This window comes from Amblyraja radiata, chromosome 29, assembly GCF_010909765.2.
Source record: "Amblyraja radiata isolate CabotCenter1 chromosome 29, sAmbRad1.1.pri, whole genome shotgun sequence".
Lineage (NCBI taxonomy): Eukaryota > Metazoa > Chordata > Chondrichthyes > Rajiformes > Rajidae > Amblyraja > Amblyraja radiata.
In genome coordinates, this window is record NC_045984.1 from 27,342,719 (window position 1) to 27,355,941 (window position 13,223).

Here is a 13,223-nt window from a genome sequence, read left to right on the forward strand (position 1 = left end):
ACCACCATCCACCACATGCCTCCATTTTTAGTCGACTGACCTATCAAGTCTGTCCACTACAATTGCAAGGTTCATGGTCACAGACAAGTTGCCCTCAAAAGCATGATGACTTTCGTATAATAATCCTTCCTGGACCTTTGCCTACTCTCCAATACAATGATTGATTCTCTTATTTCTACTCTATTCCTACTTACTCCATTCTCTGATGCATTTTTGGTTAAGAAACATTCATGTACCACAAATATTCAGTAACGTGCACTAGCTCTGCTGGTTCACCACCCTTCACCCAATGAAAATTCTCATCCAAATATCTTACCCAAAAGCTTCAGCTCCTTCCTTGGGCAAGATATACCTAGTCTGTCAAGATGTGCCTCCCAATTAGGTCACTTAAATTCTCATGAATTTGATCCAATCTCCTACAATAGCCCTGTCGGCCCCAAAGGTGAGGTTGATCAATCTTCATTGCACCGTCTATGGTAAACTAAATGTTGCTATAACAAGGAAATTAAAACTGCACAAAACATCGACCTGTTGGCCCTCGTTAAAGGAGTTGGTTTTTCCCCTTTCTTTATTGAACAGGTGTATTTTAAGAATTTAAGAAGGAACTGCAGATGCTGGAAAATCAAAGGTACACAAAAATGCTGGAGGCACTCAGTGGATGCAACAGCATCTATGGAGCGAAGGAAATAGGTAACGTTTCGGGCCGAAACCCTTCTTCAGACGGGTTTCTCCAGCATTTTTGTGTACCTTGTATTTTAAGAATGTCTGGCACCAATATGTGTCTGACTGCTCCTCCCAACACCCTCATCCACTGAGTTGCACCTGTGTTACACTTTGTGTTTTGCTGCTGTAATTATGTGTTGTCTGGAACCATGTTCTCTAACTCGATGCAGGGATTACTCCAGAAGGAAAACATTTCTGGAAAACAGCCTGGTCTGTGAACAGGGATGAGTGGATGGAGATCAGTCCATATATGCTCTCGTGTACGAGAGTCATTGTTAACAGAAACAAAGACAGCGTGTCTGTATAACACATAAATTACACTGTATTGGAAGTTCAACACTGCCACAACTGCTGCAGAGCCAAAATCGGATGAAATAGAAAATGTCCATTTTGAATGGTGAATATAAACAATTCTACGTTTGAGACCGTCCTGGGCCAGGAGCCTTGAGTGCTGTCTGCTGTTGTTTTCTTCTCTTTTTCAGTAGTCTGTGTTTGAGCCTTGTGGCTGCCTCCCTCTCCAGAGTCTCGTGCATTTTCTCCTGAAATTGGCGCTTCTTCTCCTTCAATTTATTCAGCTCCTTTCTCCTCTTTATCTCCAGGTCTGGGTCCTTTAAACAGGATAGCATGAACAAAGAATGGGTGTCAGATGTTGTATTATAGATTACTACAGAAAACGTGCAAACTTTGCCCAATTTACCCGTCCTTCTAGAATCATCTGCTTCCGCTTGTTGATTTCTTTCTTTTCATCAAAGTCAGTCGACTCAAGTTCCTGCAAGTGAAACAAAAAGTTTCATTATGGCTGCTTCCAGATTAAAGCCAGCCATGTAGAATACTGCAGTCAGTGGAGTTAAGCAGTACAGGTCCACCACTGACATTCTGGCATTCTTGGTTTCCGGAGCCTTTCTGGATTATCTGTTTTAGACAATAGACAATAGGTGCGGGAGTAGGCCATTTTGGCCCTTCGAGCCAGCACCGCCATTCAATGTGATCATGGCTGATCATCCCCAATCTGTACCCCGTTCCTGTCTTCTCCCCCTATCCCCTGACTCCACTATTTTTAAGAGCCCTATCTAGCTCTCTTGAAAGCATCCAGAGAACCTGCCTCCACCTGAGGCAGAGAATTCCACAGACTCACCACTCTCTGTGAGAAAAAGTGTTTCCTTGTCTCCGTTCTAAATGGCTTACTCCTTATTCTTAAACTGTGGCCCCTGGTTCTGGACTCCCCCAACATCGGGAACATGTTTCCTGCCTCTAGTGTGTCCAAGCCCTTAACAATCTTATATGTTGGTCTGTTTTGCCGGACCAACAGAGACCAGGGCCTCCACGAGGAGTCCAGCATTACCGCCTAGACAGCCGGGATATCGGGCTGCAGAAGTCAGCTACGGGAATGGATCTACCGGCTCTGGCAGGGCCGGAGTTTCAGGGACTCTGCTGGAAGGGAGCACATTTGATCCGCCGATCGGCACGGAAGTCCCCACAAGGTCAAGATCGACCACCTCACCCGGTCTGGGAACCACACGTTCAGGGTGACTTCACTTAACATGAACCCAAAGGTCCCCAGAGATGCCTCAGTTACTCACACTCTCACACTGGCGTCGAGTTACGTTAACGTGGGTGAGAATCTTCAAAACTTCATCCTCGACCACAGAAAACTCCTGCAGCTTGGTATCTGTTAACAAAATAATCATATATTTAATATTCACACCAAGAGGGCCCCAGCCATCCTCCACTGCTCCCCCACAAACACGCCACACTAGGTTCAACTCACTTATTTCCTCCTCGATTGCATGAACGAGGTGAATGTCATACTGGGTGACAAGGGTGATTGAGATACCGTTTCGACCTGCAGAAGAACAACAGTCCATTACAGTACAAAGACAAGAGTATAGTAGCAGGAATCAGGACCAAATAGAGAAAGACTGCTGGCAGACCTCCAGGGACCCAGTTCGATCCTGACCTCGGATGATGCCTGTGTGGAGTTTGCACGTTCTCCCAGGTGCTCCAGTTTCCTCCACATTCTAAAGATGTGTAGATGTAGGTTAATTGGCCTCTGTAAATTGCTCGGTGTGTAGGGAGTGGGTGAGAAAGAGGGATAGCACAGAACTAGGAACAGGTGATCAATGGTCAGTGTGGATTTGGTGGGCCGAAGGGCCTGTTTCTATGTTGTATCTCTCAACTAAACTGAAACTCAGTGGGCCAAGTAGCATCTGTGAAGGCAAAGGAATGGTTGATGTTTTAGTTTTAGAGACACAGCATGGAAAGAGGCCCTTCGGCCCACCAACCATCCGGTTCTGTTATCCCACTTTCTCAAAATTGTCCCAACACACTTGAGACAATTTAAAGAGACCAATTAACCTTGGAAACCCACATGTCTCAGGGATGAGGGAAGAAAAGCACGTGGTCACTGGGAGAACGTGCAAACTCCACACAGCCCACACTCCGTGTCACAATCGAACCTGGGTCTAGCACTGCGAGGCAGCAGCACTACCTGCTGAGCCAATGTGCTGCCCTTCTTCCAATAGTTTGTTTGGTCCATTACATAACAGGATTGAGGAGAAAGATTACACAGCACAGGTAGACGAGGAGAGTGGGGTTATAGTAGACGAGGTGCCTGCATACCTGCCCTAGCTGTTCGGCCCACGCGATGGATGTAGATCTTGGGTAGCCCGGGTGTGTTGTGGTTGATGACGACATGAACGGTGGGAATATCGAGCCCTCTGCAAGGAGAGAGCCTCTGCATCAGTGACGTGTCACTCCTGGTGCCCATGGCACAGAACTCATGCCTCACACCGCCCCCCGCCCCGCATGCTGATAAACACCATCACCCCACCGCATGGCAAAAGACCCCTGCCCAAGATTCAATACCGTGAAGCAACATCGGTCGCCACGAGGATCTTGAAGATGCTCGACTTAAACTTGGAGAGTGTGGAAAACCTGTCCCTCTATAAAAGGGGAGAAAAAAAAAACCAATGAGATCATTGCTCACAAAAGCAGTTTACAGTTCCCCCCAAAGACATCGCCCATCTACCCAAGGTCCTGGCTATTTAAGGTTTAGATTTATTATCGCCGCATGTACAGAGGTGCAATCAAACACTGGGTTTTGCATGCTATCCAAACAGATCACATATACACAGGTAGGAAGGCACTGCAGGTGCTGCTCTATACCAAAGATAGACACAAAAAGGAATAGGTGACGTTTCAGGTCGAGAAGAAGGGTCTTATGATCAGCCATGATCATATTGAATGGCGGTGCAGGCTCGAAGGGCCGAATGGCCTACTCCTGTACCTATTTTCTATGTTTCTATGTCTTCGCCCCAAACATCAGCTGTTCCTTTTCTCCAGAGATGCTGCCAGACCTGCTGAGTTACTCCAGCACTTTGTGTCCATCTTTGGTATAAACCAGCATCTGCAGTTCCTTTCTACACAAATCAATGGGAGCTTTGGACCTGTCTTGAGACAAAGGGCCTCCACCCATCATAGATGGAGTTTTACTCTGTATCTAAACCTTCAGTGTCCCCCCCCCCCCCCATCTCTGTGAGTGTGTGACATGTGTAGTGTTGGGGAGCTATATGTTGTATCTACCTGTGCTGTGGAAGTGTTTGATGGGACACTGTGATGGGTGGTGTACAGTACCCATCCGTGGATCTGCGCCTGCTGTCGGTGACTCACCTGCTTCATCATGGAGTGAAGCGCTCCACACGGGAAGTTGAATTTACGCAGCATCATGGTGAGAATCTGACACATTCTGCAAGACAGGGATGGAAATCAGAGCCGGACACACTGAGGCTGCTGACAACACATACTCACTGGCGATCACCCAGTTGGGTGGCACAGCTGATAAGAGCTGCTACTTCACAGCGGCAGAGACCCGGGTTTGATCCTGACCTCAAGTGCTGTCTGTGTGGAGTTTGCAGGTTCTCCCCCGTGGGTTTCCTCCGGGTACTCTTGTTTCCTCCCACATCCCAAAAACAGGCGGGGTTGTTGGGTGATTGGTTTCTGTAAATTGCCCCTGGTGTGTCGGGGGAGGCTGAGAAAGTGGAATAACATAGAACCCGTATGATCGAGGGTCGGCGTGGACTCTGTGGGTAGACGGGCCTGTTTTCATGCTCCAAACCAAACTAAATAGTAATACATGGCCGTAGATAGAACAGTACAGCACGAGAAGAGGCCCTTCGGCCCACAATGACTGCCGAGCACGATGCCAAGACCGTCTCTTACCCTCCCACACACAATGCATGCACCGTAATACCAGCGGCGTGATGGAACTCACTTGCACGTGCTTGTGAAAATAATCATGGACCAGTCCTCGTGTTCATCGTGGAACTTCTGGACAATGTTCACAAGGTAAGCTTCCTTCACCCGCTCGGGCATCAGGAGGTATCGCTGCTCCAGCTCTGCCACCGTGCGAACTCTGGACATGGAGCAGAGGCAGCGAGTGTCAGATGGGTTGAATGGTACCAAATCTCCCAGCCCCGTACATCCATCCGTCTGTCTGTCCCGCTCCCCAACGCCAGAAAACATTCATAGAACATAGAAAATAGGTGCAGGAAGAGGCCATTCGGCCCTTCGAGCCAGCACCACCATTCATTGTGATCACGGCTGATCGTCCCCTATCAATAACCCGTGCCTGCCTTCTCCCCATATCCCTTGACTCCACTAGCCCCTAGAGCTCTATCTAACTCTCTCTTAAATCCATCCAGTGACTTGGCCTCCACTGCCCTCTGTGGCAGGGAATTCCATAAATTGTGGCAGAGAATTCCATAAACTCCCACCACCTGCACCAACATCCCATCAGGAGAAAATCTCAGGGACGGCCTGGTGACGCAGCGGTAGAGTTGCTGCCTTACAGCGCCAGAGACCAGGTTCAATCCTGACTACAGGTGCTGTCTGAGCGGAGTTTGTACTTTCTCCCTGCAACCGTGTGGGGTTTCTTTGGGTGCTCCGGATTCCTCCCAGATCCCAAAGACGTGTAGGTTTGTCGGTCAATTGGATGTTTCCACACCGTATCTCTACATTAAAGTAAACAAGTGCGATTGGGCGATTATAGGTCGGCACGGACTATGTGGGCCGAAGGGTCTGTTTCCACCCTGTAACTCTAAAACTAAAAGTTTATAATAACCCACTTTGGTCAGACCAGCAAGTTTGAGGATGAGCAGACATAATTGTCTGGATTTCCAGCACCCAACCCATCCATTAACCTCTGCTAGATTTGGTCAAACATCAGGTAACTCTAAGCATCAATATGTGGTGAAGCAGAGGAGAGGACAGTGTGAGGAAGGTTTACTTCATGTTCACTCTGTGCTGTCCCTGCACGGGAGAGCTGAGGGAGTTTTACTATATCTTAACCCAAATGGTATTAGTACTGACTCAGTCTTAGCCTCCCAGAAGAAGGGCTTGTTCATTGCGATGGCCTTGAGCTGCTGCAAGGTGTCGGTGAGGGTGGCGCTGAACAGCAGAGTCTGTCGCTGTGCTGGGATGGCCCGTAGGATCACCTCCAGGTCCTGTGTGAAATCAGTACATCCCTGCTCCAGTAGCCGATCAGCTTCATCCAGTACCTGCATCGCGGGTAAAACTGTTACTCAAGCAAAACACAAGCATTTCCATCAGCACAGCAGTAGCGTTGCTGCCATATACGGTGCCAGAGTCCCAGGTTCGATCCCGACTACGGGTGCCGTCTGTACAGAGTTTGTACATGCTCCATGTGACCATGTGGAATTTCTACAGGATCTCCGGTTTCCTCCCACACTCCAAAGGCATATAGGCTTGGTATAATGGTTAATTGTCCCTTGTGTGAGTGTGTCGTTTAGTGTTAGTGTGCGGGGATCACCGGTCAACGCAGACTCGGTGGGTTGAAGAGCTTGTTTGCTTTCGTGCTGTATCTCTAATCTATATCAAAGCTTCATGTCTATTTAGTTTAGTTTATTATTGTCACGTTGTAAAAAGTTTTTTGTTGCGAGCTATCCAGTCAAAAAGACTACACATGAACACAATCAAGTTGTCCACAGTGTACAGATAAAGGATACACTGTGTATCAGACTTTGACTTAGTGCATGTTGAAGTCTGATTAAAGATACTTTAAATGTCTCTAATGAGCAAGATGGGAGGTCAGGACCGCACTCGCAACTGTCCCTGAATCTGGGGTGTGCGTTTTCACACTTCTGTACCTCTTGCCTCATGGGAGAGGGGAGAAGAGGGAGTGAGTAGGGTGAGACTGGTCCTTGATTATGCTGCTGGCCTTGCCGAGGCAGCGTGAAGTGCAGATCGAGTGAATGGAAGGGAGGGGAGGGGGTTTGTGTGATGATCTGGGCTGCTCCAATGATTCCCTGCAATCTCTTGCCGTCTCCCTTCCCTCAGTCTTGGCTGTCCCCTGCACATCCTTGCCCTCACCAGGCCTGGCTCCACAACTTCACTTGGGGAGTGACCTAGGCTACGAGGTAACGCAACTTATTTGAGATTGTTACAGGACTATTGGAAAGAGGGTAAAGTTTAGTCTGGGATTTATTCCCAGGGAGTGGAAATGTCAAATACTACAGGACATCCCCTTTAATGTGAGAGGGGGCAAGGTTTAAAGGAGATGTGATGGGACAAGTTTATTTTTTACACTGAGAGTGGTGGGGTGCCTGGAACATGCTGCCAGGGGGTGATGGTAGAGGCAGATACAATAGTGGCATTTAGGAGGCTTTTGGGTCGGTGCATGGATATTCAGGGAATGGATGGCTATGGATCACATGTACACAGATGAGAATAGTTGGTATCATGTACGGCACAGGCATCGTGGGCCGAAGGGCCACGTTGCCTGTGCCGAACATGATTACAAACTACGTACGGGTACAAACTATGTACAGGGCACAGTTCTATATTCTAATCGAAGATCGACACAAAAAGCTGGAGTAACTCAGCGGGACAGGCAGCATCTCTGGAGAGAAGGAATGGGTGGCGTTTCGGGTCGAGACCCTTCTTCAGACTGGTTAGGGATAAGGGAAGCGAGAGATATAGACGGCAATGTGGAGAGATAAAGAACGTTGAATGAAAAGATATGCAAAAAAGTAACAATGATACAGGAAACAGGCCATTGTTAGCTGTGTGTAGGATGAAAACGAGAAGCTGGTGCGACTTGGGTGGGGGAGAGGTAGAGAGAAAGGGAATGCTCCATAGATGCTGCCTGACCTGCTAAGTTACACCAGTCCTTTTGTGCACCTGCAGTTCTTTGTTTCAACATTATTGAGATAGTTTAATACAGATATCAGTTCAAAACCTAATTTACTTGGCATGAAGTGCATTGTAGTGAGTCCAGACTTGCAAATGAAAGATATGCAAAAAATGGTAAAGGAAACATGCCATTGTAAGCTGTTTTTAGGGTGAAAATGAGAAGCTAGTGCAACTTGGGTGGGGGAGGGATAGAGAGAGAGGGAATGTCGAGGCTACCTGAAGTGAGAGAAATCAAGACTCATACCACTGGGCTGTAAGCTGCCCAAGCGAAATATGAGATGCTGTTCCTCCAATTTGCGTTTAACCTCATTCTGACAATGGAGGAGGCCGAGGACAGAAAGGTCAGTGTGGGAATGGGAAGGAGAATTAAAGTGTCCAGCAACCGAGAGGCACAGTGGCACAGCTAGTAGATCTTCTGCTTCACAGTGCCAGAGACCCACGCTCAATCCTGACCTCGAGTGCTGTCTGTGTGGAGTTTGCATGTATTCCCTGTGACCATGTGGGTTTTCTCCGGTTACTCCCAGTTTCCTCTCACATCCCAAAGATGTGCAGGTTAGATTAATTGGCCTCTGTATATTGCCCCTGGTGTATGGAGTGGATAAGAAAGTGGGATAGCATAGAACTAGTGTGAAGGTGTGATCAAAGTAGGCGTGAATTCGAAGGGTCTATGAGATCCATGCCATAACTCTGAACACCGATCTCAACTAAAAGCTGGGTAACAGGATCGCACTGCATTGTTTCACCACAAGAGGCCCTCAGAGAGTCGTGTGTTGAGGCACTGTACATAGGAACTGCAGATGCTGGTTTATACTGAAGACAGACACAAAGTGTTGGAGTAACTCAGCAGGTCAGGCAGCATCTCTGGAGAAAAAGGATGAGTGATGTTTCTATTCGGAGCCCTTCTTCAGGCTGCCTTCTTCAGAGTTTTTAAGAAGGAACTGCAGATGCTGGAAAATCGAAGGTACACCAAAATGCTGGAGAAACTCAGCGGGTGCAGCAGCATCTATGGAGCGAAGGATAGATGCTGCTGCACCCACTGAGTTTCTCCAGCATTTTTGTGTACCTTTGTTTGCCTTCTTCAGAGGCAGTCTTAAGTAGGGTTCTAATCCGAAATGTCACTCATTCATCTTCTCCAGAGACGCTGCCTAACCCGCTGAGTTACAATGGCTCTTTGTGTCTATCTAGTGAGGTGCTGTGGGCAGACTATCGATCCCAGCCACCTCACCGCTGCACTTCCCGTAACCACCCACCCGTCCTTGACATGTCCATCCGCAGTCTGGAGCCGGACAGTCGCTGGGCAACCTGCAGCCACAATCCTTCGTTCTCGTACGTACCAGGAACTTGATTTTCTTCAGGCTGAAGGTGGCGGAGCTGCGCAAGTGGTCAGCCAGGCGTCCCGGTGTGGCGATGACCACGTGCGGTTTCCTGGCCAGTTCTAAGGCCTGCTTGACCATGTCTGTGGAGGGAAGGGGCAGACGGTGTGAGGGGGACGCGGGTACACGGGTACAGCGACGCAGAGCGGGGGGCCCGCGGTAGGTTGCGACGCACACTCACCCATGCCGCCAACGACCACGCAGTCCTTCAGGGACAGTGGCTTCCCCAGCACACGGAACTGTTCTGCAATCTGGTAGGCCAGCTCCCTGCAAAAGGCAGCAAACAGACTCTGGTTAAAGGCATCTTTAACAGAAACCGGCACCTCTGGTTCAGGGGCGGCAGTCTTTCCAGGTGCGGCAGAGGTTCACCTGCTCCTCCAACCTCATCTATTGCATCCGCTGCTCTACATCGGTGAGACCAAGCGTAGGCTAAAACATAGAACAGTACAGGACAAGAACAGGCCCTTCAGCCCACAATGTCTGTGCCACACATAATGCCACGACCATCACCCATCTATCTGCATGTTCCCCGTATCCCTCCAATCCCTGTGCCCATCCAAAATGCCACTATCGATCTGCCTCAACCACCACACCCCTGGCACTCTCCTCCCCACCCCCCCCCCCCTTCCCCCACCAGTGCAAAAGGCTTGCCCCGCACTACTCCCCCAAACTTTGCCCCTCTCACCCTAAATTTGGGTAATTGGATCTACAGGAGGCGCTACCTCAAAAAGGCTCTCATCTCATTGCTACCATCAGGGAGAATGTACAGGAGCCTGAGAACTGTGACCTCCAGCTAGAAACAACAGGTCAGTATGCACCCGAGGGAAGAGAAACGGGCCAACATTTTAGCTTGCAGCCCCTGCACCACAACTAATACAGGATCTTGACCCCCACCAACTTTTGCCTCCACAGATGCTGCCTGTCCCACTGAGTTCTTCCAGTTGCCCCATTTTTATGCAAGATTCCAGCATGTCTTTTCTCTTCAGCCTGTTGTAAAGGAAACGGCAGTGAGCAGGCTGGGAACTTCACAGCTACCTGGTTGGTGCCAGCACCAGGCAGAATATTCCGTACGGGTCCTCCGACAGTTTCTGGAGAATGGGGAGAACGAACGCTGCCGTCTTCCCGCTGCCGGTCTTGGCGCAACCGAGGCAGTCCTGGCCTGGGGTACAGGGAAAAATCAAACCAGAGTCAGAGCTGGGGACGTGCGGCAGGGGGATGGGAAAGAGGTTAGAACAGGATGGAGGGGGTAGGAGCACGGAAATGCACCACATGAAAACAGGTCCCAAAGTGCTGGAATAACTCAGCGGGTCAGGCAGCATCTCCGGAGAGCATGGATAGGTGACATCACTTATTCATGTCCTCCAGAGTTTAATTTAATTTAGAAATACACCATGGAAACAAGCCCTTCTGCCCACCGAGTCCGGGCCAACCAGTGATCACCCTGTACACTAGTTCTATATACTACCCATTAGGGATAGTGTCAGGATAAACTCAATTAACCTACAAACATGCACGCCTTTGGCGTGTGGGAGGAAACCAGCGCAACCCATAGATGGAGCAAAGATACAGAGTGCAGAACATAGTTCTCAGAATTGGAGTGCTTCAGTTCCTTGGACCAAGTCCAATGTCCGCAATGAGGTAGCGGTAAATCGGACAGTGATGCAGCGGTAGAGAACCAGGTTCGATCCTGACCCCGGGTGCTGTCCGTATGGAGTTTGCACGTTCTCCCTGTGACCATGTGGGTTTCCTCCGGGTGCTTGTTTCCTCCCACACTCACAAGATTTGCAGTTTTGTGGCAGGTTAATTGGCTTCTGTAAATTGTCCCTAGTCTGTAGAGTAGTGCTAATGTACAAAGTAATCGCTGGCGGGAGGGGGGGGCGAAGGACCTGTTTCCACGCTGAATATCTTCTTGCGTATGGCGTGCACAGCCTAAAGTTGTTGGACAACTTGTCCTATTTGATCTTATTTGATTGTGCACGCCAGGTTGATTGCATTCGTCGAAACAGGGTGGACCACATGAAGGTTGCAATCTCCCACCCCGCTAGAGACAGCACTCTAGCTTATGAAAGGACTGTTCGAAAGCCAGATAACCCAGAACCTGTTCCCGAGTCTGGTGATGCACGCTTGATCCCATCACCAGCACTGTCATGGTGGCGCAGCGGTAGAGTTGTTGCCTTACAGCGAATGCAGCGCCGAAGACCCGGGTTCGGTCCCGACTACGGGTGCTGTCTGTACGTTCTCCCCGTGACCTGCGTGGGTTTTCTTCGCTTTCTTCCCACACTCCAAAGACGTACAAGTTTGTAGGTTAATTGGCTTGGTGAATGTGTAAATTGTCCCTAGTGTGTGTGTATCGTGTTAATGTGTGGGAATCGCTAGTCGGCGCGGACCCGGTGGGCCGAAGGGCCTGTTTCCGCGCTGTATCTCTAAAACTAAACTAAAAAAAAAAAAACTTCTGTATCTTCTGCAGGTCAGGAACAGGGAGTGGGGAAAATGGCCCTTCGGCCATCGAGTCCATGCTGACCATTGATCACCCGTTCACAGTAGTTGTGTTATCCAACTTTCACATCCACTCCCTACACATTAGGGGTGATTCACAGAAGCTGATTGAGCTATAAATCTGAAGATATAGAAGATACCAAAAGCTGGAGTAAGTCAGCGGGTCAGGCAGCATCTCTGGAGACCATGGGTCAGGCAGCATCTCTGGAGACCATGGGTCAGGCAGCATCATTGGAGACCATGGGTCAGGCAGCATCTCTGGAGACCATGGGTCAGGCAGCATCTCTGGAGACCATGGGTCAGGCAGCATCTCTGGAGACCATGGGTCAGGCAGCATCTCTGGAGACCATGGGTCAGGCAGCATCTCTGGAGACCATGGGTCAGGCAGCATCTCTGGAGACCATGGATAGGTGACATCACCTTATCCACGATGGATAACGGAGGTCGAGCGAGGAAGCGGACCATTGGGGACTGTAATTAAGGATTAGTGTAACTTTGCCGGTACACGTGGCGACTCTTTGCATACTTTACGGTGACATGTCACATGTGATAATAACGTATCAATCGGTTTTCAGCCGACCTGCACGCCTTTGGAGTGTGGGATGAAACTGGGGCACCCGGAGTAAACCCGCGCAGGTCACAGGGAGATCGGAGATCGTACAAACTCCACACAGACAGCGGCCGAGGTGGGGATCGAACCCGGGTCTCAGGCGCTGTGAGGCTGCGCCGCCTCCCTCCCTCCCTCCCTCCCTGTGACTCGGGCGGGGCAGACTCACCCCTCAGGATGGCGGGGATGCAGTTCTCCTGCACGGGAGTGGGCTGCCGGATACCCAGCTGCCCGCTCTGCTCCGCCAGCCAGGCCTGGAGCCCGAGCGCCGCCAGGCCGCCCCTCGCCTTCACCGCCGCCATTACCGTCTCCCCGCTGCCGTGCAACGTCATCGCGCCCAACCCGGCCGCGTCATCACGCCCTGCTGCCTCGCCACGTGTGCGCCGCCATCTTTGATGCTGGCGGAAATGCTCTCCACACCCCCCCCCACCCACCGCAGTCAAGGTGCCAAGATGGACACAAAGTGCCGGAGTAACTCAGAGGGTCAGGCAGCATCTCTGGAGAGAAGGAATGGGTCGACAACCCTAAGAGTCCGGTGATTTTTGTAGGAAGGATGAGGATGAGGGGGAGGGGGACACAAAGTGCCGGAGTAACTCAGTGGGTCAGGCAGCATCTCTGGAGAGAAGGAATGGGTCGACAACCCTATGAGTCAGGTGATTTTTGTAGGAAGGATGAGGATGAGGGGGAGGGGGACACAAAGTGCCGGAGTAACTCAGTGGGTCAGGCAGCATCTCTGGAGAGAAGGAATGGGTCGACAACCCTAAGAGTCCGGTGATTTTTGTAGGAAGGAACTGCAGATGTTGGTTTACACGGAA

The 13,223-nt window shown here is 50.1% G+C and overlaps 2 protein-coding genes across 2 annotated transcripts in view; one reads left to right on the forward strand and one right to left on the reverse strand.

The window, feature by feature from the left end:
• Positions 1-1,019: 1,019 nt before the first annotated feature.
• Positions 1,020-12,746, reverse strand: ddx49 (DEAD-box helicase 49). Its single transcript, XM_033047007.1, has 13 exons — positions 12,578-12,746; positions 10,341-10,464; positions 9,487-9,572; positions 9,267-9,388; positions 6,091-6,278; positions 4,994-5,134; positions 4,393-4,468; positions 3,589-3,665; positions 3,343-3,440; positions 2,492-2,566; positions 2,304-2,392; positions 1,421-1,492; positions 1,020-1,331 (listed from the first exon to the last, which is right to left on the reverse strand). Exons 1-13 carry the CDS (start codon positions 12,738-12,740, stop codon positions 1,137-1,139), a joined length of 1,506 nt encoding a protein of 501 aa, XP_032902898.1. The 5' UTR covers positions 12,741-12,746; the 3' UTR covers positions 1,020-1,136.
• A 156-nt stretch (positions 12,747-12,902) lies between these two features.
• Positions 12,903-13,223, forward strand: part of homer3 (homer scaffold protein 3) — a 37,774-nt gene continuing 37,453 nt past the window's right edge. Inside the window, exon 1 of the mRNA XM_033047010.1 lies at positions 12,903-12,943. The gene's annotated coding sequence lies outside the window, so the exon portion shown is untranslated. The remainder of the gene's footprint in view (positions 12,944-13,223) is intronic.